This window comes from Suncus etruscus, chromosome 1 (assembly GCF_024139225.1).
Source record: "Suncus etruscus isolate mSunEtr1 chromosome 1, mSunEtr1.pri.cur, whole genome shotgun sequence".
NCBI classification, from domain to species: Eukaryota; Metazoa; Chordata; class Mammalia; order Eulipotyphla; family Soricidae; genus Suncus; species Suncus etruscus.
Genome location: NC_064848.1, coordinates 153658719 through 153684930, shown reverse-complemented (window position 1 = coordinate 153684930; position 26212 = coordinate 153658719). Strand labels below are relative to the sequence as shown.

Sequence of the window (26212 nt, the reverse complement as noted above, 5' to 3'; positions counted from 1 at the left end):
GTAGCCTTTTATACTACTTTTAGACTGTTTATTTGCCAGGTGGCTCTGCACACAAGAATCACTCTTGGTGGTGTTCATGGGACCATATGGGATGACAGAGATCAAACCTGGATCAATCATGTGCAAGGCAAATACCCTACCTGCTGTACTACTGCTACAGCCCCTCTAAAACAGGACTAGAGCAGTGGCACATGTAGTAGGGCATTTGCTTAGCACACGCTCACCTAGGATGGACCTCAGTTTGATCTCCCAGAGTCCCATATGGTCCTCCAAACCAGGGGCGATTTCTGAGTGCAGAGCCCAGAGTAAATCCTGAGCGTCACTGGTTGTGGCCCCAAAACAAAAACAAACAAAAAACCTTCTAAAGCAAGAACAAAAATTTTGTTTTACTAGCAGTATTTCAGGCATACTAAACTCCCATTACTTATTATACTGTCAGATACCTGAGAATTTCAGAGGGTTTCCTTTTAAGATGTTCTGAAGAAACTTGACTTGGTTTAATCTAAATACAATTTCAAGATATTGAACCAGTCTTTTTTCTTTTTTTTTTTCTCACAAATTACTATTTAGATTTTTTTTATTAGTTTTTGAGCTATATTGAGTGGTGCTCATCTGGGTTTACTACTGGCTCAACACTCATTTGGGGTGCCAGAGATGGAACCTAGATTGCCCACAAGTTAGAAAAGTGCCTTATCCATTGTACTATCTCTTTGGCTCTGCTATTTCACTTTTTGGCTATACAAAATTGTATTATGAATTGTTTCTTGTTTCTGACAGATATAGAAAGTGGAAGGTAGCAGATATACCTTGAAGATAGGGTGCAGCCCTGGGAGGCACCTCATTGTGGCAATTGCGATGACTTCAGCTATCAGATGAGTGTTCAGCAAATGATATTGGAGCTGGTAGAGATGAAAATCTGAATTTCGGACCCAGGACTTTGCCAGGAGCCAAGCAAGTGGAGGATCTGTGGGCAGGAACAATGGTGGCGAAGGAAGGCTGGGGCTGGGACTTTGGATCTAGGAAAAAAGAAGTTAAATATTTATTATTATTATTATTATTATTATTATTATTATTTTAAGTATTATTGGAAAACACGACAAGGTAAGATTGCTGTTTTCCAGAAGACTGTAATCCTGCCTCACACTAGTTATGGCCCTGTCTCTGTACTTTCATAGTCAGAGACAAGACAGGAGAGGTAGGCTCTCCTTACTGGACTTCTGCTTCTGAAAAAGATTTGAGAGAATTGTGATGGAATTTGAGTGGTGTTGGGTAAAGAAAACGGATGGATATGTAGGATAATTGCTAATTCTCATTAACTTTTGAAAACTTTGGGAGAGAAGCTGTTCACAAGGATGGGGCTGTTGAAAGGCTACTGAGCAATTTATTATTGATTATCAAGATTGTTATCAAACTAGCGTCATCAGGATCACCTTGAGACTCATGAGAAATGCAAATTTTCAGTTTCACCTTAGACTTACTGATTCAGAAAATCTACTTAGTAGGACCCAGTAAACTGTGTTTGAACAAGCCATCCAGGTGATTCTGGTACTCTTTAAAGTTTGAGAACCACTGGAGATATGTAGAATGAGACTCCAAAATTCTCTTATGACTCCTTAACAATTTCTTCTAGTTAGATGAGTCAGAGGAAATCAGGCTATAAGTAGAGAGACAGGAGGACAGGTCTCAGTATATGAGGATAGAATCTGGGACCTGGTTCACTGGTAGCAGAGGTTGGGGTGAACAGAGAACAGTGTTGGGAAGGGTGTTCCCAGAGCCCCTCACCTGGATCACTAGGGGCAGTAACTTCCCATTATGATCCATCTTCAACATGACGAGGGGTGCAGCCAGATATTGCTTCTCTCCTCGTATCACATTAGCTGGAATTCCATCCAACAGGATGAAGTCAGCTTCAAACAGGGAGCCATTCTAGGGAATAATAAATGTGCCATAGTTAAGAGTTCAGAGTCTGCCGCAGAGAACCAGGGCAAAGGGGAAAACAGATATTAAATCTAGTTTTTTTTTTTTTTACTATCCCCCCCCCATTTCTAGAACCTGAGTGAAGGAAACATCCAGAACACTCATTATGCATTCTCCCCACTTAATTTACACCAGGAGCAAGATAAATGGAATTTTCTCAATCTTCTTAAGTGTCATTCTTTTTTTTTTTATATTATTTTTAGACCACCTAATAGTGCTCAGAACTTACTTCTGGCTCTACAGGATCATTCCTGCAGGACTTGTTGATTATATGGGGTGTCGGCGATTGAACTCTAGTTGACTGCATGCAAAACAAGTGCCCTACTTGCTCTGACCATGTGCAATGGTTTGTAAGACCATATCTTCCCATTCCTCACTGCACCATAGGCATTCTAAAATTTCCGTCCCCTTGCGAAGAGATCCAGGCCTCTTCTCCCTCCTATTCTGGTTTTCCATTATCTCTTTTTGGCACTCAAAATCATATTTTTCTCCTATATTGTCTCTAGGTTTTTCCAGCATAGGACTACCCATTGGGTTACCACATCCTCCCTTTTCTGACTTCACTTGGATGCTCTCCTTCATTGTACCTCCTCCTCACATAAAGGAGAGAACAAGGCAGAGTTGGGGGGGGTGACTGTACCTGAAGTTCTTTCTCCAGTTGAGTCTGAAGCTCTTCCATCCCTGCAGGCAGTACCAGACGGGAGGGCAGAGAAGTAGAGCGTCTTAATAGCATGGGGTTGGCACCATTGAGAAACTGGTAGCCAAAAAGCTCATCTTCTTGCCAGCACTGATGAACCTTCTCTGAGGATGTAGTGCAAGAAGAGAATAGTGATCTTAGTCCTTTCCTCTCGGGTCTGCTCTAGAGATTCTGATGTATTCTGATGTATGGCCATCTTATATACAGGCCCTGTCTTTTCATCTTTAGGCCTATGAAAGATTACCAGATAAAAAAATATCTCCTCACATAAGGACTATGGGGGATTATGGAGCATGGAATTTGTTTAATCACTGTCTAGAGTCTGAAGTTATGGAGACCTGAGGGAACTACTTACCAGCCAAAGCACTTTTCTGACTCCAGAAGATCTGATCAAAATCCTCAAGATGATCCCAGGAACTCGGGAAGGTGTAAACACGCTTGAGGATAGCCTCCAGCGCCCTAAAATAGGTGCTAGATTCAACCATTGACTTATTCCTTAGCCATTTGCCATTTACTGTTATCATTATATTTTTCAGCAATATTCAACTCAGCTCCAGGATTTTTCTCACCCTGCTTTCAGTGTCCATTCAAAGTCTAGCCTCTTGTCCTCATGGAATCTCACATTTGGAGGTAGATCATCCTTAGAATATGCAGTTATTGTCAGAGGTAACCCTTCCTTCCAGGTTGTCCAGCTAGGAGAAGACAAAAAGGTTTTTAGATTGTCCAGGTCAGTGATGAGGAAAGGTCAAGAAAGTGGGGCAGAGGGTTGGGTGGGTAGTCACCAGTATGTCTGTTGTCTTTCCTTCAGTTCCTTCTCTCGATGCTTCTGGAACACATCCAATGTATTGTTTTCTGCCAGGCGAGCTAGAAAGAAATGAAGATAATTAACCAAACATTTTTGTGTAGTTTAGTGTTCTACCTACTTGTCCTCTTCTTTCTTACATAGTCATATGAAAGGAAGTCATGTTTGTTTTATCATTGGTTTTGCCTCCTGTCCTTGATTCTCCATTACTTTTGCCCCATTTTTGCTAATTGAGCTCCCGGTTTCAGTTATCTCAGCTTTCATCTCAATTGCATAGATCAGTTTGATAATGTGATAAAATCTAAAATAAATGGATTCACCATTGATTACTATATAAATTTCAGGACTATAACTTCATACCTCAATATGTATAGATATCTCTCTCTGCTTACTCAAAAGGTGATAAAAATCTTAATCATAGTATGCCAACATGTGTTTTTGATGATATATTGTTTTGGTTAATTTCACATATCTTAAACCTCATTGACCATCCACGTCTTTACCTTTCCTTTGCACCTTTACCTGTCCTAAAGTCAAAATATCTGTTTGTTTTCTTTTCCTGACTTCATCTTTCTTATAACCTACTATTATAGAATTTACTGACTTGAACCTGTGCATATCTGTACTTAGAATCACATGTCTTAAAGTCTGTATTTAATGCTTCAATTATTTGGGGGGGATGAGCCGGGCCACACCCAGCAGTGTTCAGGACTTACTCTTGTCTCTGTAATTAGGGATCACTGCTAGAAATGCTCATATGTGGGAACCATATGTGTGGGTGTACCCATTTGAGACCCTAGACCCACCCATTTTGGGGAGGGGTCTTGGGAACCGGATAGTAGGCGTAACCTTACCTGCGAGCCCCTCCCATTCCTGGGAGGGGTCTGAAAAAGGTTAGATAAGGCATGGACCAAGGGAATTCGGCCCTTTGGCCGTTCCTCTCTTGGCCCGGCTCGGCTCCCTGGCTTTTGGATCATGGGGCCGCATGGAGCCCAAAGGAAAGATGGCTGAAAGGAGTTTAGATGCAGGGCCAAGAATAACTATTGCTTAAAAGGTTATGAGATAGGCCACACACATGTGGTGAATAGGGCTTGAATAAAGATGATTCTTCCTGAAGCCTGCCTGTGAGTGAGTCTTGTTTACGCCGATCACCTGGGCCTTGGAATTCGCCAGCTGGATGGGGATGAAGCCACATGGCTGGGGCCTAAGCACAAAGGCCTCCATCCATCGCCATCCAGCCCCATCGCTAATTATTTCATGCAACACATATGCATATGGAATCATATGCGGCACCAGAGATAAAACCTGGGTCATCCATGTGGAAGCCAAAGCAACTTAAATCTGGATTATGTCTCTGATCCTAATGTTCTCATCCTTAACTGTCCTTACCCCCCTACTTGTCTTTATCCATCTCTTATTTATTTTCCAGCAGAATTAACAATTCTCTGTCCTTATTTTCATCTCCTTCAATGTGCTCCCCTGTACCTCTAGCTGTCTTCCAAGTTTTTCCAACCAAACCAGTTTACCTATGTATGTCCTCTCTCAGCTGTTCCTATGGTTCCAAACCACTTTGTCTATGCAGTATCTTTATTGCTTTTCTTTTTGCTGTCTCCTCTCAGGGTCTTTTTTTTTTTCTCTACCATTCCATGGTACCCTTTCTGTTGCTTCCCCAATTTGTCATGTTGGCTATTCTTATCTACTTTACTCTGTTTTCCACCAGTCCTATGACTCCTACTTCCTTTCCTCTCTTTGTTGGAAGACTTCAAATCACTTTCCTGTCTAGTCCCATTTGCAGTCATTTTCATTCTATATATAACTGGATCCTTCCCCCCACCCCCACCCCCCACATTCTCATGCTTAACCTGACTTTCCCCAATCATTTGGACTTATTTAGTCCTATCTCACCAGGCCCTACGGGCACTTCTCCACGCTTTGCACGTGTTCCCCACCATCCCTCACCAGTGCCCTCTGGCAAGGTCAGCACACCCTCGCCCTGCACCCAGCGGTAGCATGGGAAGGCAGCCTCTGCATTGGCTTCGGGACCCAGCACAGTGATGTTGTCACAGAACCAAGCATCATCCACCAGGGAGTGGTGTTTACACAGCTTCACAAACTGCAGTGGCCCTAGGTCTTCAGGCACCTCTAGGTCAAACTCCTCCTCCTGTAGGAGCAAGAACACAGAAGAAAGTTAGTAGCCTGACTGGGGAGGACAGAGGATCAGAGGTGGGATGGATTGAGAAGGGTAGGAGCTTTGTGAAGTCTTCTTTGTTGTTGATGATGTTGTTATTATTATTACTACTAGTTTTTTGGTTAGTGTTGTTGTTGTTGTTATTATTATTATTATTATTATTAGTAGTAGTAGTAGTAGTAGTAGTAGTTTTTTGGTCACAACCATCAATAGTCAGGTCACACCTGACTCTACACTCAGGAATTCCTCCTGGCAGTGCTCAGGGGACCATTTAGGATGCTGGGACTGAACCCTGAAACTATGTGCAAGGAAAGCACATTACCCTGGCACTATCTCTTCAGCCTCCTAGGAAGTCTCCTTTGACCAAGGCCTCAAGAGACAGCAGCATCCCTTTGTTCCCTCCCTCTGACACTGCACAGTGGTCCCAACGACGAGGTGTCGTTGTGTAGCTGGCAATGTCTTGATAGTTGACTCCATTAACTGATCTGGCACCGCCCCTGCTGTCTTCTTTAGTAGATCTCTGGGAAACTGTTTCCAGGGTTTTTGGGGGAGGGAGCTGGAAACTGGGAGGATGGGTTGGGAAAAGGCAGTTAGGTACATCCTCACTTGACTAGGACCCTCATCCTTCCCAGTACAGGCATCTTGGTCCAGGCATTCCAGTACAAGTACATGGAAGTACTAGCCAGTGCCTCTGCACAGTGGCCTCCCAGGTACGAGTTGCCCTCCCGCTTCGAGCCCAGCTGGACCTGGACCAGAGTCCCTGCTATTGCCCGCTGACCTGGCCCCGCACTGGCCGCAGCTGCAGCGCCAGCTCCGCCTCCCCGCGCTCCCCGACTAGCCACAGCTGCACGCGGTTGAGCGACCCGGACAAGAGCCAGGCTCTTGCTGCCTCCGGTGGGCGTTGAGCGAAGGGACTCGAGTTCTGCGAAGTTCTTCCAACAGCACCGCGCCGCCAGGCAGGTGTTGAAGTGCCGCAGGGAGAGTTCCGGGCCTTTAAAACTTGATCTGCGTCCCCGCCCTCATCAGGCCTCCCGAGTCCCCGCCCCAGACTAGCCCGAACCTGCCCCTCCGTACAGCAGGCTGTGGCGAAGGACCGCGATTGGGGTCGGATTGTAGTTGCAGAAGATAAACGGGCCTGTCCAGTGAGATTTACAGGAGAATGGACCTACAGATCTTTTCAGGACCTTAGCGGGAGGTCTGGGGCTGGGACTTTTCGGAATAAAGGGAGTAGGAAAACACTTCCCGAGGTCTTCAGATTTATTTTATTTTATTGAGAATTAGAAGGGAAATAAGAGGGTGGTTCCATCTTCCAGACAGCCAAAGAGAAAGTCTTTGTTTTTCTGGACTGGAACCTGGAGACTAGTGTGCCCTAGAGAGTTCTGTTGTTGCTAGATGCTAGACCAGACATGGGCCCAATAAGCCTTTCAGTTTTTGCTTTCTAGTGCATTTGAGGCGCAGTCCTTCAATACATGACCAAGAGCTGTCCAAGCTGCTTAGAATCTAGAAAAGAACTGCAGAACTGCTCATGACGACTATTACCACCACCACTGCATTTAGTCCCCGCCCCCCAGACTCTCAATCTGGTATTAAACATTCTGTCATTAGGACCCTATTTAGACCAGATACTGAACTAAGACCCAACTATTACAGTGTTTCTTCTTATACAGTCTTCATAATGGATTCATAAAATGGTAGAGACTTTGGTAGTAAAATGCAAGATGGGGACACTTTAAGGGCCTGGTATGTCTGAACAAATCCTTTGAACTGTGTATCTTTGGCAAATGAGTGCATCCTCTTTCCCTTCAATATATTGTAGGTTTATTTTTCATTTGGTTTTCTGCTACCAGAATTCAGTTTTCTCCTAAATAAGTATATGGAAACAGTTATCAGGTGTGTTCCTAAACACATATTTTCACACCCCTAATTATTTCCTTGTCATCATAGCTTTTAGGACAGGAAACCCAGAAACAACTGTGGATTAGTGCTGGTTAGGGGTTTTATAAACATGAAAATGATGATTCAGGGCTCAAGCTGGTCATTAATCCAGGAATCAGATCAAGTCTTTTGCTTGTTTCTATTTAGATCTACTTGGGTAAGGTCATTGTAAACTGCTCAAAGTGGCTGTGTGTGGTAGTTTGAGTTGAGCCAGGACAAAGTTCTTGGGCCAGAGCCATAGTATATTGGGTAGGGCACTTGCCTTGCATGGGGCTGGTCCATATTCCATCGCCACCAGGATTGATCCCTGTGTGCTGAATCAGGAGCAAGCTCTGAGCTCCACCAGGTGTGGCCAATAAACCAATAACAACAACAAACAGACCTCACCATATGAAAACGAATCAAAAACCTGTGCTTTGGGCTAGACACCCCCCCCCCCCAACAATGACTTACAATGTTGGTTATTGGTGAAATTAAGTCCTTCTAATCTCTAACTCCCTTAGAAATCTCGGAATCCTGCCATTCCCCTTCCTATCTTGTTAGGTGTTCTGTTTATAGTGCTCAGGATGGGGTATGTGTCATCTTCTGATCACCAAGTACTTCATTTTTAGGGATTCACCATGCGTTGTATATTATAAGCTCACATTCCATCCTTTGAAGTAATGTGCTCTGGCTCCCCTACCTCCACCCACATCCTTTAAGGACTACTTTCCTAGAAAACTATTTCAGACCTACTTTTTGTTTCTGCTCTCTTGTATACTTTGAGGTCATAGAGGATGAACTACAATAATACTATAATGCTAAATAAAATTTTGGGGGGATCCCAAAGCAGACTTGGGGTGGTCTTCTAAATAATCTTTTAGGCAACTGCTAAGGCCTGATAAGATGATAGTACTTGGAGGTCTATAGAACTGGAAACTATCAAGACCACCCAAGTGGAACTGTGGGCCACTCGGACAAAAACCCAGGAGTGCTTGGGGGGAGACCATGTGATGGCTGGGTCCGTCCCCTGCATGCAAATTATGGTCCTCTAATTCCTGTGCTATATCTTCAATTTTCTACATATGTTTAAACAGAAAAGACTTAGCAAATGATTCTTGTTTGTCAACTGCAATTATTATTTACTAACTGAAAACAATTTTCCATTGGAATGGAAATAATTCCTGTAAATTATTTTGCCTTTGTCCAACACATATAATTTTCTTCTCCTCCAAAGACCCCATGCTACTTGAGGTCTGTCTCTTCAAACCAGTGGTTACAACAATAGAGTCCCTGACCCTCTCCTACCACAACATTGGTGGTGAAAAGTTCTACGAAGGCTAAGAATGTTAAGGTTTGCACTAACTCCTGCATGGTACAGAGACATTTAAAGTCCTCACTAAGGCAACTGTCAAGGTCCTTCTGAGATCAAAATTAATATGTGTGGTGTGAAGCCAGTCCCCTGTTATCTGAATTTGGGGGAGAACTGGTTCTCAGACTGAGGTAAAGTTCTACTTTTTGCAGAAAAACAGTTCCATCTTTTTAAAATTTTCCCCCTAAATGTATTGTCTATGAAAGTAATATTTAGGATAAGATAGGTAGAGGCAAAATATTTTATTATTAAATAAGGTGAGAGAAGGAACTTTATTATATACCTAGAGTAGGTCATATAGGTAATTCAGAATAGAATTCTGAATTGCTGTGCTTTTTCCAAGTTACTTTGACTTTTGGTTTCTATGCAGATAAAAGTATATGTTTTCTAGGTCATGAATAAAATATGTGCTTTGATGATTTCTCTTCATTGAGAGTTCTTTTTTAAGTGATTAATGATTAAATATTTTATTGAATCACTGTTAGATACACACAAATTTCTTCATGACATAAAATGTTTGAGCACCTCCCTATCAAGCAGACTATCTCTGGCAGATACTTTGATTCTCTTAATTTTTACTTTAGGTACCATAATTTGCAATACTGTTTCTGAAGGGGTATCATGCTTATCACTTTAAACTCCTTCAGCACTCATATCTTGTCTAGATTGATCATTTCCCATTATCATTGTCATAGGTTATCCCTTCTCTGTCCTAACTGTACTCTCAATCTCCACTGCAAGCTTCCTACTATGAACCAAGTCCTCCTGGCCCTCGTTTCTATTGTATTTGGATAGATATTATTCTCATACTATATTTTTTTCTATCCCCACAAATGAGTTATTATAGGACCGGAGAGATAACACAGTGGTGGGTAATTCGCCTTGCTGGCAGCCAAATCTAGGAGGGGACCTGATTCAATTCCCACCTATCTCATATGGTCCCTCAATCTGCTAGGGGTGATTTCTGAGTGCAGAGTCAGGAATAAGCCTTGAGCACCTCTGAGTTGTGGCCCAACAACCAACCAACCAACCAACCAACCAACAATAAAGAAATAAATAAAAGTAAAAAAAATGAATTATTAATCCATTGACTTATTTCACTCAGGCATTATATCTTCCATGTCCATCCATATTATCCCTGTTTTTAGCTCATTTTTGGCATAAAATAAAATTATATGATAATTGTAATAATTAGACTTGTTAAAATGACATAATAAAGTATGTAAACTTATACATATAGAATCTAATTTCAGATTAGAAATTGTGTTTATCTAATTTTTCTTAAGTAATTATGGAGTATCAACCCATTCCCTATTTGTTGTATGTTCAGCACTTACACTTTTGACTGCTTTCACTTGCTTTTGGCTTTTTCTAGGGTGGAATGTGGGGAAAACAATGTCCTGCACAGTTCATGGGTTTGTGTTCTAGGGCTGCAAGTACCCCTTCATAGCCACAACAGTAGTACACAATGATTTTCCAAACTCTTTATCTTATAGAAAGATGCCTGGGGCAATGTTGCTTTGAGTGTTTCTGGAGGGCTATGTGAGGACTATATCTAACCACAGCCTCCTAAGCCTGATCATATTAAACCAGACCACTTCTTCAAAGAGTGTTTTCATATTGGGTCCTTAGTATTCTTTCCTGCTAGTGAATCTCTATTAAAAGCAACCTTTTACAAATAACTTAGATATTAAAAATGTGAATAAGAATGCTCAATCTCTAATCAATGGTTTAAATTAAAAAGTTAAAAAAAAAAAGAACTCTCAGGGCCAGAGCAAATAGCACAGCAGTAGGGCGTTTGCCTTGCACGCGGTTGACCGGGACAGACATCAGTTCGATCCCTGTTGTCCCCATATGGTGCCTATCACCAGAAGCGATTTCTGAGTGCATAGGCGGGAGTAATCCCTCAGCACACTGGATGTGCCCAAACACAACAATAAAACAAAAAACAAAACAACAACAACAACGAAAAAGAACTCTCAGTTTCTTTGCTTTAAGGTAAAATTTTGGGCCTTATGGTCAAATTTGCTCTCTTTTTACCCACTGACTGCCAACCAAAGGAGTATTGAGGTAGGATTGAAGGAAAGGGGAGAGGCCTTTGGGACTTTAAAAGGGTGCCCAGAAAGGGGACATTCAAAAATCAGTGTAGAGTTATAGAAGATGTGCTGTAGGCAGCAAGAGAAAGAACTTCTGGTTCATGTTACTTCATTTTCTGATCTCTTTTCATTCCATTTCTTCTTTCTCCCATCTTAGTAAGAAAGCCCAAGTCAAGCTTCAGAAATTCATTTTAATTTTTATGGGTTCATAAAATCATCTTTAATCATGAATAAACTTAAAGAAGGTAGGGTTTTTTTTAAGGGGGAGCACACCCTGCAATGCTCAGGGTTACTCCTGGCTCTGCATTCAAAAATCACTCCTGGCATACTCCTGGATTCAGTTCTATACCGAATCCTTTTCTGTTCTGAGGCTAGCTCTTGCCAGCATAGGGTTTGGGGAGACCCCGGCTGAAGGCCTCCCTATCTTAGGGGTGCTGGGAGGCCTGGCAGGCCACCAGCTGGTCCCCCCATGCTACCGCCCCAGATTCAGGCCATCCCTAGGTGTCAGCATAGGCGTCCAGAAAAGGTGGATGCCAGGAGGACTCTTAAAGGAGACCCCATTCTTTCCCCACCCCCTCAACCTGCACTAGGGCTATGGGAAGGAGGGTGGGAAGATGTCTGGATTTCGGTTCTATACCGAATCCTTTTCTGTTATGGTAGGCTAGCTCTTGCTGGCATGGGGCTCCCTAGGCTTGGAGGGTGCTGGGAGGTTGCTGGGTTGAGCTGGGGCATTCACTGGCAACATTTTTCTCACTGGTCTCCATTTTCACAACCTTGCAGGGGTGCGGTAAGTCTACATTAATAGTATTCCCTATGATTAATGTATGTTTTGCATATGCAGAATATCCACCTTGTATTCTGCCCTTGCCCACCACCCTACAAGCTTATTTCTAGTCCTTCACTCCCTCACCCCCAGCCATCATTACCCCACATTTACCCTTTTTACCTTCAATTCTTGGCTTCTCAAGAGACAGATCATTGTTCCCTCACAAAGCCAGCTGCCCAACTTGCACCCTAAGTGATAAGATAGAATCTCAGCTTGAGAAGATCCCAATACACTGTTTGCTACTGACCTATCTCAAAGGCCCTCCATTCCTCTTCCTTCCTTCATTGTGGAATTTTGCTTGCTGAGACTCAATTTCTAAGAAGTTACAGCTCTTTCCTGATATGGGACTGTCACTGTTGTTAGCCGGTTATCAGAGTGGCACAGGCCAAATCACAGACCAAAGTGGTCCACCGAATTTAACATCCCCCCAACTATTTCAAAAGACGTAAAAGGGACACATATGTATCTTTTGAATAGTCTTATATATATTTCCTAACAGCTATAACTCTTACTAAATATTCTCTTATACAGTGATGATTTTCCCCACTGTTTTGTCTGTTCTTCTCTTTGTGAAACTGTTCAACAAGGAAGTCTGGTAGAAGAGTCCCTTAGTTTAGAGCTTATGTTAGAACCATAGTTACAGGGATTGTTGGGACTTGTTCCAGCAGCCCCCATATGCACCAATAACGCTTATGATGCATTGTTGCCTTTTTTGGCATAGGCACAATAAAATGAGAAAAATATTATACATACAAACAAGTTTCTTATCTAATAGAGATAGGAACACACAAATCTTGTAGTGCGGTGGGACCTTAACACCCTGAACATTGCCATAAATGACCTGGCTCAGATCTCAGAAGAATGGGCATTGTCCATTCACCCGCTGAACCAGAAATGCCATCTAGAAACAACCACCAGTTGTCTATAACATCACCTGAAGCAATCCTCTACCAGAGAAGACCCTACCATGGCTGTGGCAATCAACCTACTCCAAAAGAGGGTTCCCTTAACACCCAGAAGACTTAACAACAATGACCTGCTTTCAGACAGGGCTCTCTGCATTGCCCTCTAATTGCTAGGTGAAACTAAGGATGCTCCACATCATCCTGACTTTTGATGTAGGAATAATACACAGATTCCAGTATCTTTAACTACAGAAACTTGACACCACAACAGCCACTGTGTGAAAAAAAAAGGTGTATTGACACTTCAGACAATGATTTGGGGTGGACAATCTAGTATGCCTGGAGCCTAGAGTTGATCTTATGCCAGAAAACTTCAAGGGTAAGGTTTTCCTTGTATTTAGGCTAAGGCTTTTCCTTTCCATGACCCCCCATATTTTGCTGGGCCTATGCAAACAACAAATTGCCACTCTAACATCGTTTTTTTAAACTCTTTTTTAACTCTTATCCTTAAAAGAGAGAGAAGAAGAAGGAAGAAGAAGAGAGAAGAAGAAGAAGAAAGAAGAAGAAGAAGAAGAGCTTATTAAACCTTCTGCTGGGCCTTATAATGAGTTAATTGGTCATTCAATAATTTTCAAAAATATACTTGGCTACTGAAGCTTTCCTTTCTCTTCATCTTGTTAGTCTTTCTATTTTTTAAAATAGCTTTGCCTTTGTTCTTCCTGAAACAAATGTATTTATGATCAATTTTCTCAACTGTGCAATATATTTTCTTTAAAGAAAAAATAAAAGAAATCACTCCTGGCAGTGGCCCAGTGAGCCTTATGGGATGCTGGGGATTGAACCCAGGTCAGGCTGTGAGCAAGGCACACAGGGATGCTGGGGATCAAACCCAGGTATGCCATATGGAAGCAAATGCCCTACCCATTCTACTCTTCTCTCTCTCTCTCATCCTCCTCTCACTCTCTCCTCTCTCTCCTCTCTTTCTCATTCATCTCTCTCTCTCTCTCTCTCTCGTCCTTATCTGATATACCCTTGTCTGACAAGTTAGGATTCCAGTATGTTCAGAGCTGAAGTGCTGTTGGATTATTTGGGTCACACCGTGGGTGTTGGGATTTCCAGGCTCTCAGAAGGCTATTGGTGCCAGGATTGAACCTGGGTGTGTAGGGTGTGTGATTAGCATATGCCATAATCACTGTGCTAGCTTCCGACCTTCAGTTGTTGTTTTTATTTCCTTGTAAGTTTTTACTTCCTGCTAAAAGTTATTATCCATAGGCCTTCTGGGCAAAAGAAATTATATATCCAGGGTACCAAAGCAATAGCACAGTGAGTAGGGTGTTTTCCTGGCATGTGGCCAACCTGAGTTTGATCCCCACCATTTTATATGGTCCCCAAAGCCTGCCAGGAGAAATTTCTGAGCACAGAAGCCAGGAGTAAACTCCCTGAGCACTGCCACGTATGTCCCCAAAACCGAAAAAATGTTTTTAATATATTCAAGAGTTAATTTGTGATATTCAGTTGATGAATTTATTCATAGCATTGTCTTTGAAGAAATAGGACTATGACATGGGGCTGGAGCAATAGCACATCGGTAGGGGCATTTGTCTTGCACAACGGCAGGCCCAAAACTGACCTGGGATAGCTTCCCAGCATCTTAAATGGTCCCCTGAGCCTGCAAGTATCGATTTTCTGAGAGCAGAGCCAGTAGTAATCCCTGAGTGCCCACCAGGTGTGGTCCAAACACCTAAATCGGGGGTCTCGAAACTTGTTGTCCGCCGAGGGCCGTTTGTGGCCCTCCGTACAACATTTGTGTGGCCCGCGGGCTGGTCTTCAAATATCGCGAGTATTTGCAATTATTTGCTTACTGAATAATCGCAATACAAATCGCATTAGTAAGAAAAAATTGCATTAAACATTCGCATACCCTGAGCAGAGTTCCATTTGGGGTATGCAAGATGTTTAATGCAGATTTTTAGCAATTTTTTTCTTACTAATGCGATTTTTTTATTGCAAATATTCGGCAAGCGAATAATGGTGAATACTTTGCGCCTAGCACAGACGTTATTTCAGCTGCTCCTGCCTGCTGTCCCTTGCATTATCAGAGGCCTAAGGGAGAGAAGGAGAGAAATTTATTACAGAATTAGATTTTTGTCATACCTTCATCATGACTTCATCAAAGTCTGCAGTGAAGAGAAAGATTGATGACGAGCACAGACAATTTCAGGAAAAGTGGGAGATGCAGTATTTTCTTTGTTGAGCACAGGGGCATCCCCCACATGGTCTTATTTGCTCAGAGAAAGTTGCAGTGCACAAGGAATACAACTTGAAACGCCATTATTTCAACTAAACATGCTGAGGAATGTGCAAAATATCAAGGAAATGAGTAGGAGCAAGTGGGTTGCCAGTCTTAAAGCAGGTCTAATGGAGGCAAATACTAAAGATTTCTTCAAGAAAGCAAACAAAGAGAATGTTGCATCAGTCCAAGCTATGTTACCTGGTAAAGTGAGATGATTGTTAAGTCAGGGAAACCATTCACAGAAGGAGAGTTTGTTAAAAAAAAAAAAAAGCCTTGTAGACAGGCCTGAAGTATATATCCTGTCCGGAAAAGAAAGATCAGTTTAGCAAAATCAGCCTTTTCTGCCAACGACTGTGGCAGAGCGCATTTCTGACTTGTCTAGTGGACATTTATCATCAAACTGTCTTGAGAAAGCCAAATGTTTTGATGCATACTCAGTTGCTCTTGATGAGGGCACAGGTATAACAGACACTGCACAGCTCACAATTTATGTCCATGGTGTTGATTGCAATTTTGAATTGACAGAGGAGCTGCTCACAATAATTCCAATGCATGGCCAGACCACGGCTAATGAGATATTTCGGCATCTGTATGATGCCATTGAGAATGAAGGTTTGCCATGGAAGAGGTTTGTAGGAATAATAACCAATAGAGCGCCATCGATGACAGGAAGGAAAAATGGACTGGTGGCACTTGTTCAAAAAAAAACTTGAAGAGGAGGGTGTAGAGAAGGCCATTGCTCTTCACTGCATTATCCATCAGCAAGCCCTTTGCAGTAAATGCTTGCTGTGTGACAATGTGATGTCTGTTGTTGTGAAATGCATCAACCAAATCAGATCCAGGGGTTTAAAACACAGGAGGTTCCATGCTTTTTTAGAGGAAATGGAGTCAGAATATGGAGATGTGCTCTATTTCTCTGAGGTACATTGGCCCAGCAGGGGAAATGTCCTGAAAAGATTTTTTGAGTTGAGAGAAGAAGTGAGAGCCTTGATGTAGAAGGATGGGAATGCTGTTTCTGAGTTGAGTGATCACAAATGGCTCATGGACTTAGCTTTTCTTGTTGACATCACACATAATCTGAATGTACTAAACAAGATGTTACAAAGCCCGGGGCAGCTTATCAGTGCTGCCTATGACAATGTGAGAGCATTCTCCACAAAACTTGTGCTATGGAAATCCCAGCTCTCTCAGACAAACCTTTGCCATTTCCCAGCATGCAAGAAACTTGTGGATGCAGGCATACCATTCAGTGGTGAGAAATATGTTGATGCTATTTTTAAGCTAGAGAAGGAATTTGATCACAGATTTTCAGACTTCAAAAAGCACAGAGCCACTTTCCAAATTTTTGTGGACCCCTTTTCTTTTGATGTGCATGATGTCCCTCCTGTGCTTCAAATGGAGCTCATTGACCTGCAATGCAACTCTGATCTCAAAGCCAAGTTCAGAAAGATTAGTGGAAAAGCAGAAATGCATGGGCAATTTTTGAGAGAATTGCCCCCCAGCTTCCCTGAGCTTTCCCAAATGTTCAAGCGCACCATGTGCCTTTTTGGGAGCACATATTTGTGTGAAAAGTTATTCTCCACATTGAACTTCAATAAGTCAAAGTACAGGTCTAGACTTAATGATGATCATCTTCAAGCCATACTGAGGGTCTCAACTGCTTCCTCTCTAAAGCCAAATTTGGTTCAGATTTGTGAGAAGAAGCGCTATCAAGTCTCTGGCAGCAAGGAATAGGCAAAAGATGCCATGTTCAGAAGAACTGTTCATGATCTTCACTCAATGTTCTATTTATGTTCAGAAGAAATAATTAAAACTGTTAATAATGACGTTTGAGGACTTTTTTCTTTGTGAAATTTCTTATGCTGCCCTGCCTCACCCCGACTTTGCCTCCTGTGGCCCCCAGGTAAATTGAGTTTGAGACCCCTGCCCTAAATAAATAAATAATTTAATAGAAAGAAAGAAAGAAAGAAAGAAAGAATAAAGAAAGAAAAGAAAGAAGAAAGAAAGAAAGAAAGAAAGAAAGAAAGAATAAAGAAAGAAAAGAAAGAGAAAGAAAGAAGAGAAGAAAGAGAGAAAGAAAGAAAGAAAGAAAAAGAAAAGAAAGAAGAAAGAAAAAGAAAGAAAGAAAGAAAGAAAGAAAGAAAGAAAGAAAGAAAGAAAGAAAGAAAGAAAGAAAGAAAGAAAGAAAGAAAGAAAGAAAGAAAGAAAGAAAGAAAGAAAAAGGAAAGACTATGGCAGGAACAGAGAGAGATCCATAGGTAGAGGTGAATGACCAGCATAGCTGATAATAGGGAGAGGTTGAGATTGAGGGGCAGGAGCGATAGTTCAGAAGGCAGGGTATTTGCCTTGCATACTGCCAACCCAGGTTTGATTCCTAGCATCCCATATGGTCCTCTGAGTCTGCCAGGAATAATTCTGAGCTAGCAGAAGACAGGAGTAAACCTTGAACACATTCCAGGTGTGACCCATAAAACCAGACCCCCCCCCAAAAAAAAACAAACAAAAAAATGGGAGAGGTTAACTTGCAGGAGAATGGGAGCTAGGTTGAAGTGGAAGACCCAAGGAGGAAAATAAACTCTAGAAAAGGAAGGAACTGGTTTTTGTAGTGAGTAAATCTCTCAAAGAAAGTGGTGGGGGTAGGGTTGGCAACAATCTCAAATATTTCAGTCGTCTTCCCAATAAATCATACACAATAGCAAGATGAAGTATTACTAAGGTGTTAAATTTTTATGTTTGTGGGGCCCAGAAGCAATAATTACAGCAGGTAGGGGTACTTGCCTTCCACACTGCCTACCTGGGTTTGATTCTTGTTTCCCTATTATGGTTCACCCTAGCCTGCCAAGAGTGATCCCTGAGTTACAGATCTAGGAGTTAAATCCTAAGTGTGGACTGATGTATCCCAGAAAACAAAACAATTTTTATAGTGGGGCCAGAAAGCAATTGGGAAAAAAAACATTATAAGTTATAGAAGGGGGACAAAAAATAGAGAAATGTGGCTCATGGTGCTCTAGCAGTACTCACTATTTCATTGCTGACACCAGAAGAAAACAGATTCATTCAGAACATGTAGCAGAAACTGACTTGAACTCCCTTGCTTTTATCTTAACTTAAGTGATGGAGCAGGTATGGACACTAGGCCCCATTGTTATATGTTATCATGCATTGTGAACAAACATAGTGTCAATACAGCTCACCTTACCACCTTTCATGAAATTGGCATCTCTAAACTGCCTGGATTGACTTGTTCTGAAGCTGACCCTATTCAGCATTTCTTTAAAGATCATTTAATCCTGTTTCCTCCTATCTATTCATAAGGGACCCACAAAAAGTATCTGACTTTTACAGGACTGAATTTTAGGGTGACATTCAAATCATCTTGGCTTTTAACTATACCTTGGAGAAACCTTAGTTAAAGGGAAAATGATGTGGGATCCACCAGAGTGTAGACAGACACAGTTTATTTCGGCTCCTGAATCTCTGCCTAACACTAACCAACTCAAATTCTGTTTATCAGTCAAATTATGTTTATCTTTCTGCTCATCTTTACTTTGTTAATCCACAGTAATTCAATTTTTTTCTTGTTCTTGTGGTTTTTGGGCCACACACTACAATGCTCAGGGGTAACTCCTGACTTTGTGCTCAGGTAATCACTCCTGGCTGGCTCTGGGAGGAAATATGGGATGCCAGGAGATAGAAACCTGGGGTCTGCTACTTGCAAGGGCAAATGCCCTACCAGCTGTACTCAGATTATCTTTCATTTTTTTCTAGATTGATTGGTTGTTGTTGTTGTTGTTTTGGTTTTGTTTTGTTTTGGGTTTCATACCAGGTCATGTTCAGAAGCTTACTTCTGCTCTACCATCAGGGATTTCTCTTGCCTCTGTAGTCAGAGGACCATAGATGGGAGGCTTGTGATTAAACTCTGAATGGCCCATACAAGTAAATATGTCCTACCCCAATGTGTTATATCTCTGGCCCCTTTGCTAGATAGTTTTTAGTCATGCCAACTGCTGTTAAATCTTTTGTTCTATCCACACAGACTAAGTTTCTTAGCTCAGAAACTCTCACAGTAACTTAATCACCTAATTAATAGTTTCAATAGAGTATCTTTTAATTTCTAGCTCTGAATTTTTCACAATTTTTGGGAAAATTTTCTCTTATTCATATACTCCTCAATTAAAGACATGTCATTAAAAAGTTTAGAGCACTTTAAAGGATTAAAGAACTTTTTGCTATTAAAGTTTCTGTTTTGTTCTTCACTTTTAGAAATCACTCATCTTGTTTCAAGAATACTAAAGTTTCTCTAATGCAGTGCTTCTCAATTATTTTCTGTCATGCCCCCCTAGAATGAAGAAAACATTTTTGCGCCCCCCCATGACTGTAAATAGTATCTTTATTAAATACAACTTTAACCTGCAAAAAATATATATATAAAATAATTTGAGCTGATTTTTTAATCAGAGGTGATGTCTGGATTAATGGCTAAAATGAGCACATTTTGCAATGCATAGCTTTTCAAAGTGGGTTTTGAAGCAGGACACAACAACTCTCAGCTCCAGAGACATACAGAGACATAAACACGGGGCTTAGTTTGTTATGACAGTATTTGCTGAGGTCAAATGCGCCCCCTTTTACGGAGCCTCGTGCCCCCCTCCGTGGGGGTGCACCCCACTATTTGAGAAGCACTGCTCTAATGTTTCTGAGAATAATAATTTTAATTTTACAAAAACATGTCCTTTTCTCTTTTTAAATGTCACTTCATGTCTCTTTCTGTTTTTAAATGTCTGATGACCCTTTATATCTTCATATTAAGGGTAAGGCATGTTGATTCAATTAAAGATTTATAAAAAAGAAAAACAAAGAGACAAAGTATAGGAATAACAAATGGTCAAAGACAATAGGACCTAAGAACGAGTTTACAAAACTGAATTAACCAACATTAGGGCTACAAAGACTGGGTGAGACGAGACACTGTGAAGCAAACATTCTGGTGGACAGTTTGGTGTTAGCATGTTATATGCATCAAGCCCCATCATTATCAGTACTGTAAGTAACAGTACTTAAAATAAAAAAAAAAGAGCAAAGCACTAAAAATTGTGATCGTTCCACTTGGCAATGGCTTTCATAATTTGGCATGAGATGCCCAGTACCTCAATATTTTTCAGACTTTCCTATAGGAATATTTTCTCTATATATAGGGATGTTTGGTTCCCAATAGAGATGTTTAGTTACCACATTCCAGTTTACTCTTGAAGTATATAAGCATTCTTGGCAACATTTGGAGGAAGAGGACTGAGTACTATTCTGTAGTAGATTTTTGATTTTCTCTTTTCACTTAAGAGAACCACTTTTATCCTGAGTCCAGAACCCATGCTTTGGATTCTAAAAATTTAGAGCAAAAATTTAAATCTCAGCAGCTGAAGCAATAGTACAGCGGTAAGGCATTTGCCTTGCACATGGCCAATACAGGACAAAACCTGATTTGAATCCCAGCATACCATATAGTCCCCTGAGCCTGCGAGGAGTGACTTCCTGATGCGCAGAGCAAGAGGTTGTTGCTGGGTGTGACCCAAAATTGAAAAAAAAATGGTATAATCTTATTGAGGAGGAGAGGGAATTGCCATACTGAGTGAGATTAAGGATATGGGTGATTTTTTGCTACTTTATAGAGATTTTTAGGGAAATAGCTTAATGGAGGACAGGCTTTTTCCCAGACGTTGATCCCATGGCAATCTAGCATGTGTGGACACTGAATGTGGTTCCCCCAATTTAAACATATTTTATATATTTTCTACTTATTCAATCTTTATTTATTAATTAATTTATTTTTGGACACATCTGCTGGTGCTCAGAATTACTTTCTTGTGCGTGTGCTCAAGGGTCACTCTTGACGGGCTTGAGGGACCTATGATAGGTACCAAGGATCAACATCTGGTCAATGTGCAAGGCAGACGCCTTGTTGTTTTATCACTCCAGTCCCCATATTATATTCAATCTTAGCTGCATCTGTTTTTTCAGGAATAATTGGCTTCATTTCTGAGATCTGTGTTTATTGGTTAATCCAATATCCTGCAAGCACCCGTTTTTTAAATTATTTCTAGTATGCCACTTAATTAATGCTTGTCCATCTGTTTTCACCTCTAAAAATACAGATGTTATCTTTTATCTACTCTAGTGCCTACCTCTAATTTGCTTTTCAATTTTGTCTGGAAACTTATTAGCATTGAGCAATTACAATAAATGATCTGGACAAGTTAAAAGTTATTTTAAACCTTACCTGCCTGGATATAACAGTTTCCTTTTCTCTTAAATTTCTCCAGTCCTCTCAAATTTTACTTTTTTTTTTTTATTTTGGTGTCATACCTTGCAGTGCTCAGTGAACCATATTGGGTGCCAGGTGGGCATTTGAACCCAGGTCAGCCAAATGCACGGGCAAGTGCCCCTATATACTGCACGTACTCCCAGACTCCCTTCCAAATTATTTGCATCATCAAGCTCTCCTGTTTCTCATCCTTTCTTAGTCTATGCACTACCTGAAAGCAAACATATATAATATATATTCTTTTTTATTTTATTTTATTTTTTATTTAAGTCCCATAATTATATGGGTTACAGTTATAGAACATCCCCCTTCACCAGTATAACATTCCCCCCTCCCAATGTACACCTCCCCCCTTCCCATCCCCTGCCTGTATTCGAAACAGGCATTCCTGCTACAGTTATTGTTTTTAAGTTCAGTAAACTGTTTTTTTTTTTCTTAAAGGATAAGTGTTAAAACAAAACAACAGGGCCGGAGAGATTGCCACAGCGGTGTTTGCCTTGCAAGCAGCCCATCTCAGGACCAAAGGTGGGCTTGGTTCGATTCCCGGTGTCCCATAATGGTCCCCCTGTGCCTGCCAGGAGCTATTTCTGAGCAGACAGCCCAGGAGTAACCCCTGAGCACAGCTGGGTGTGGCCCAAAAAACCAAAAACTAAAAACAAACAAACAAAAAAAAACCAACAACACGTAAAGGTTGTGACAGTGGCAATCACCGTTGATTGCATAGGGCCCAGAAAAATATGGGTGGAAACAGGAAAAAAACCTTGGCCTGATTACAAGAAGGGTCCTCACCCCAGAAGTTTATTGGCATATGACCGACTTCTGGGCTCTAGGCATACCAAGTCTGTCCATTCTCCATGGCCCCGGTGAAGTTTTTTTTATACTTTAGCTGTTGTTGGTATCAGGTTGTTACTATATTTAAAGATTCTGTATTTTATGCATTTCTTTCATCGAAGTCAGGCTGATGTGGAGCATTCTTTAGTTTCAGCACCACCCATTAAATGCCGAGCGATCTGCCCCTGCAAGCAGGTTGTTGCTGAGCTGCTCTGTGTGTTTGAGAGCACTCTTTGGAGTAGTCAATGCCAGAGCAGTGGTAGGTCTTCCCTGGTAGAGGTTTGCATTCTGGTAATGTTATAGACAATTGTGGTTGTTTCCATACATGGTACCCATTGTTCAGGGGTGTATGGGCGATGCCCATTCTTCCTGAGGCCAGGGGTGTGATGGGCGATGCCCATTCTTCTGAGGCCTAAGCCAAATCATTATGCCAATGTTCAGGGTATAAGGCCTAACTGCATTACCAAATTTGTGTTTTCTATCTCTATTAGATAAGAACTTGTTATTGCTATATGTATTATTTTCCCATTTTAATGTGCCTATGCAAAAGAGAAATAATGCCAGAGGACATTGTTGGTACATTTGGGGGCCAGCGGATCAAGTCCAACATTCCCCATAACTTGGTTTCAAACATGAATTCTATACAGAGATACTCTTCCCACCAACTATTGCTATAAAACCAGATTCTCAAAGGGGAGAAGCAAACAAGGAAAAAAAAAACAGTGGTCAAAATTGTAACTATATAAAAGGATACTCAAAAATGAGTTATAGATGTTAAGGGAATACATCAGAGATATCCAAAGGAGAATATACGTGTCCATTTTATGTTTTAAAAATAGTCGAGAGGGAGGGTTATAGTTTCCAAGACACTACTTTGGTCTGTGATTTGGCCAAGCGAAGAGTGCATGGAGCCATGTCATCTCCGTGTTGACTGCTGAAGCTTTCCCACTCCCCGCGAGGTGTTTGCTTCCTAATTGCCTGGAAGCCAGAAATTCACCAGGTCCCCCTCCCCTCTCCACCCCCCTGAAGGAATGGGGTAGCCTGGGGTCTCCTTTATACTGCTTCCTCTCGGAACCCTTGCTGGAACCCTGAGCAGATGGGCCAGGGGTAACCCCTGGGGACTGGGAGGAAGGAGAGAGAAGGCTGTGGGGGGCAGCTGAGGCTGCATCTTCCCCAGAGGTTGGGCCAAAAAGCCTACCGCATGGAGCCATGTCAATCGCCGTGAGTGCCTGCTGACGCTTCTGACTCCCCCCCCACAAAACATTACTGCGAAAGATATGCAATCCCACCTTGGTCAAAACAAAAATCATTAGTACAAAAAAATGGTTAAATATTGGGGTAATAGGAGGTGGGAATGAGAGAGTAAGGAATAAAATGAGCTTCTGGGTGGCATTTTGAATATGTCAAACAGATTAAACCTAATGATATCCAAATATTTGTCTATACATTTTGCGTGGGCTAGTGTCCCTGCGCTGTTTCACAATGGACAGGGTTAGTAAGGAAATTTGCCTGCAACTTCCTGTGCTGCCATTCCCCATGCTGGGAAAAACTCGCAGCTCCCAGGAAGGAAAGAGATCCTTCAAGAGCTGGAAGCCTGGAAGTTCAAAGGCCCCACCTAAATCCTCCCTCTGGAGCCGGGTGGGAAATAGGGAAAGCCTGGGGTAACCTATAAGCTCCTCATTGGGACCCACCTCACTGATTCTATACATATATTCTTAAGGTGCCTGAAACATTGCTTTTACTTCTAGGTGGCAGTACAGAGGTAGAAGGGCACTGTTCACTATTTACTACTGTCCACTATCTACCACTAACAGTGTCACTATTAGTTTGATTTGGTCTTTTTAAAATGTTTTTATTTTTCTTTATTGGAGTGTTCAACTCCAATAAATTAGTGTGTTCAACTTAGAGTGTGTATTTGAGAGGTGCTCAACAGAAATTAGATGAGGGGGAAAAAAAAGCTTAGGATTTTAGAAATTACTCTGGTAGTATTTTCTCCTTCTCCATTCTTGTCCCCATCTCACAACCCAGGTTAAAAATTGCTTTCACAAACATGTCCTTAAGCAATTCCTGACACAGTCTGTGACTAATGCAAACATGCACTCTTTGGACCACACCCAAGAGTTACTCCTGACTCTGAGCTCATAAATTACCCCTGACAGGCTTGGGGGACGATATGGGATGCCAGTAATCGAACCCAGGTCAGCCACTTGCAAGGCAAACACCCTACTTGTGCTATCCTTCAGGTCCCAGATACTTGAATATTGTTACTTTGTTTTGCCAGCTTTAGGCTCTCCCAAATATCTAATCATCGTGTATATAAACTGAGAAACTCTGAATTTAGACTCTGAAGTCTAGTTTAGTTGATGAAGGCAGCCATAGTGCCACCCAAGGTAGGGCTTCCTTGAGTCTGTTTCTAGAAACTAGATTTTCTTTGGAAGGGTGGAGGTGGAGAAAGTGGAGTTGGGGATAGTAGAGCTAAATCTTCTCTCCAGAGCTGGTGAAGATTGTTAACTATGCTTTTAATTTATTAATATTTTTGGTTTGGGGCCCATAACCAGTGGTGCATAGGAGTTACTTCTGTCAATGCAATCAAGAGTTCCTGGCAGTGACCAGGGAACTTTGTATATATTGTGTGTGTGTGTATATATATATATTTACACACTATATATATGTATATATATTCTGGGGATAAAAACTGGGTTACCTGCATTCAAGGCTAACTCCCTACCCTTTGTACTATCATTTCAGCACCTTATTCTCCCCTTATTCCTCCAATTTTTTAAAAATAATTTTTATTGGGGCCGGAGAGATAGCATGGAGGTAACGTGTTTGCCTTTCATGCAGAAGGTCATTGGTTCGAATCCTGGCATCCCTATGGTCCCCTCAAGCCTGCCAGGAGCAAGTTTCTGAGCGTGGAGCCAGGAGAAACCCCTGAGCGCTGTCGGGTGTGACCCAAAAACCATAAAATTTTTTTTTTATTTTGACCAAAGTGGATTACAAATCTTTCACAGTAACATCTTAGGTACAGAGAGACATTGAATCAGGGGCATTCCCACCACCAATGTTGTCCTCCCTCCACCCTTGTTCCCAGCATGCATCCCAAATTCCCCTCCTTTGCCCCAGGCTGTTAGTATAAGTGGTCCCCTCTATATCTAACTTGTAGATTGGGTATCGATTCTGTTGTCGTTGGCTTTGGATTTTGGTATTTTAGGCTGATCATTTTTTTATTTCTACTCAATGTTCATAAGAATGTTTGGTCTTGGTACCCTCCATTATTTCCCCCTCAATTTATGAGGCAGAACTAGATGGTTCAAGTTATGTGGTTCTGTTTAAAAAAAAAAGGGCAAAAATTAAACAAGCAAAAAAACAGGAGGAGTTCTTCTAGAGGCTATAAATATCAATTTAAGAGAAGAAAGGGAAAAAAGGAAGAAAAACGTAACAACAATACCAAAAAAAAAAAAAAAACCCTGAAAAGCATCACAGCAATAAAGATAACAACCAAACAATAACCATGGTCCCAAAATAAAAACAAAACAAAGCAAAACAAACAACAAACGAAAAAACCAACAACACTAACAACAAATTAATTTGTACTTCTAATAATTTGTTCACAGTAGATATTGTCCTTTCCCCCAATTTTTATTATAACACTATGATTTTCAAATTGTTCATAATACAGTTATTTCAGGCATTAAATATCCTAACACCATCACCACCACCAGTGTGAAGTTTTCTTCACTCGTGTCCCATCATGGCCTACCTCCATGCAGGCACAACATTTCATATTGTTTACCTAATATTGTTTGTTACAACACAAAGGCAAATGGAATGATCAAATTGTAGATTAACATTTTGAAAAGATAGTTATATTTCTCCATGGTGTAGTGTCTAAAAGACTGTCTGGGCTGTGGTTGGTGCTAGTTGAGCCTTCTGTTTTACTGTTTAGGTACACTTGAGGTGGGTAGATTACTATATAACTTTCCCATCAGATT

The 26212-nt window shown here is 41.4% G+C and overlaps 1 protein-coding gene across 1 annotated transcript in view; it reads right to left on the bottom strand.

Annotated features, from left to right (window-relative positions):
- The window catches only part of LOC126027412 (polyunsaturated fatty acid lipoxygenase ALOX12-like), a 98022-nt gene that overhangs the window by 5718 nt on the left and 66092 nt on the right, over positions 1–26212 (bottom strand). The window contains exons 4-11 of the mRNA XM_049786462.1: positions 6443–6799; positions 5436–5637; positions 3457–3538; positions 3244–3366; positions 3030–3133; positions 2618–2778; positions 1783–1926; positions 807–1016 (exon numbers count right to left, since the gene is read on the bottom strand). Of these exons, the coding sequence (XP_049642419.1) occupies positions 807–1016; positions 1783–1926; positions 2618–2778; positions 3030–3133; positions 3244–3366; positions 3457–3538; positions 5436–5637; positions 6443–6799 (1383 nt within the window). The remainder of the gene's footprint in view (positions 1–806; positions 1017–1782; positions 1927–2617; positions 2779–3029; positions 3134–3243; positions 3367–3456; positions 3539–5435; positions 5638–6442; positions 6800–26212) is intronic.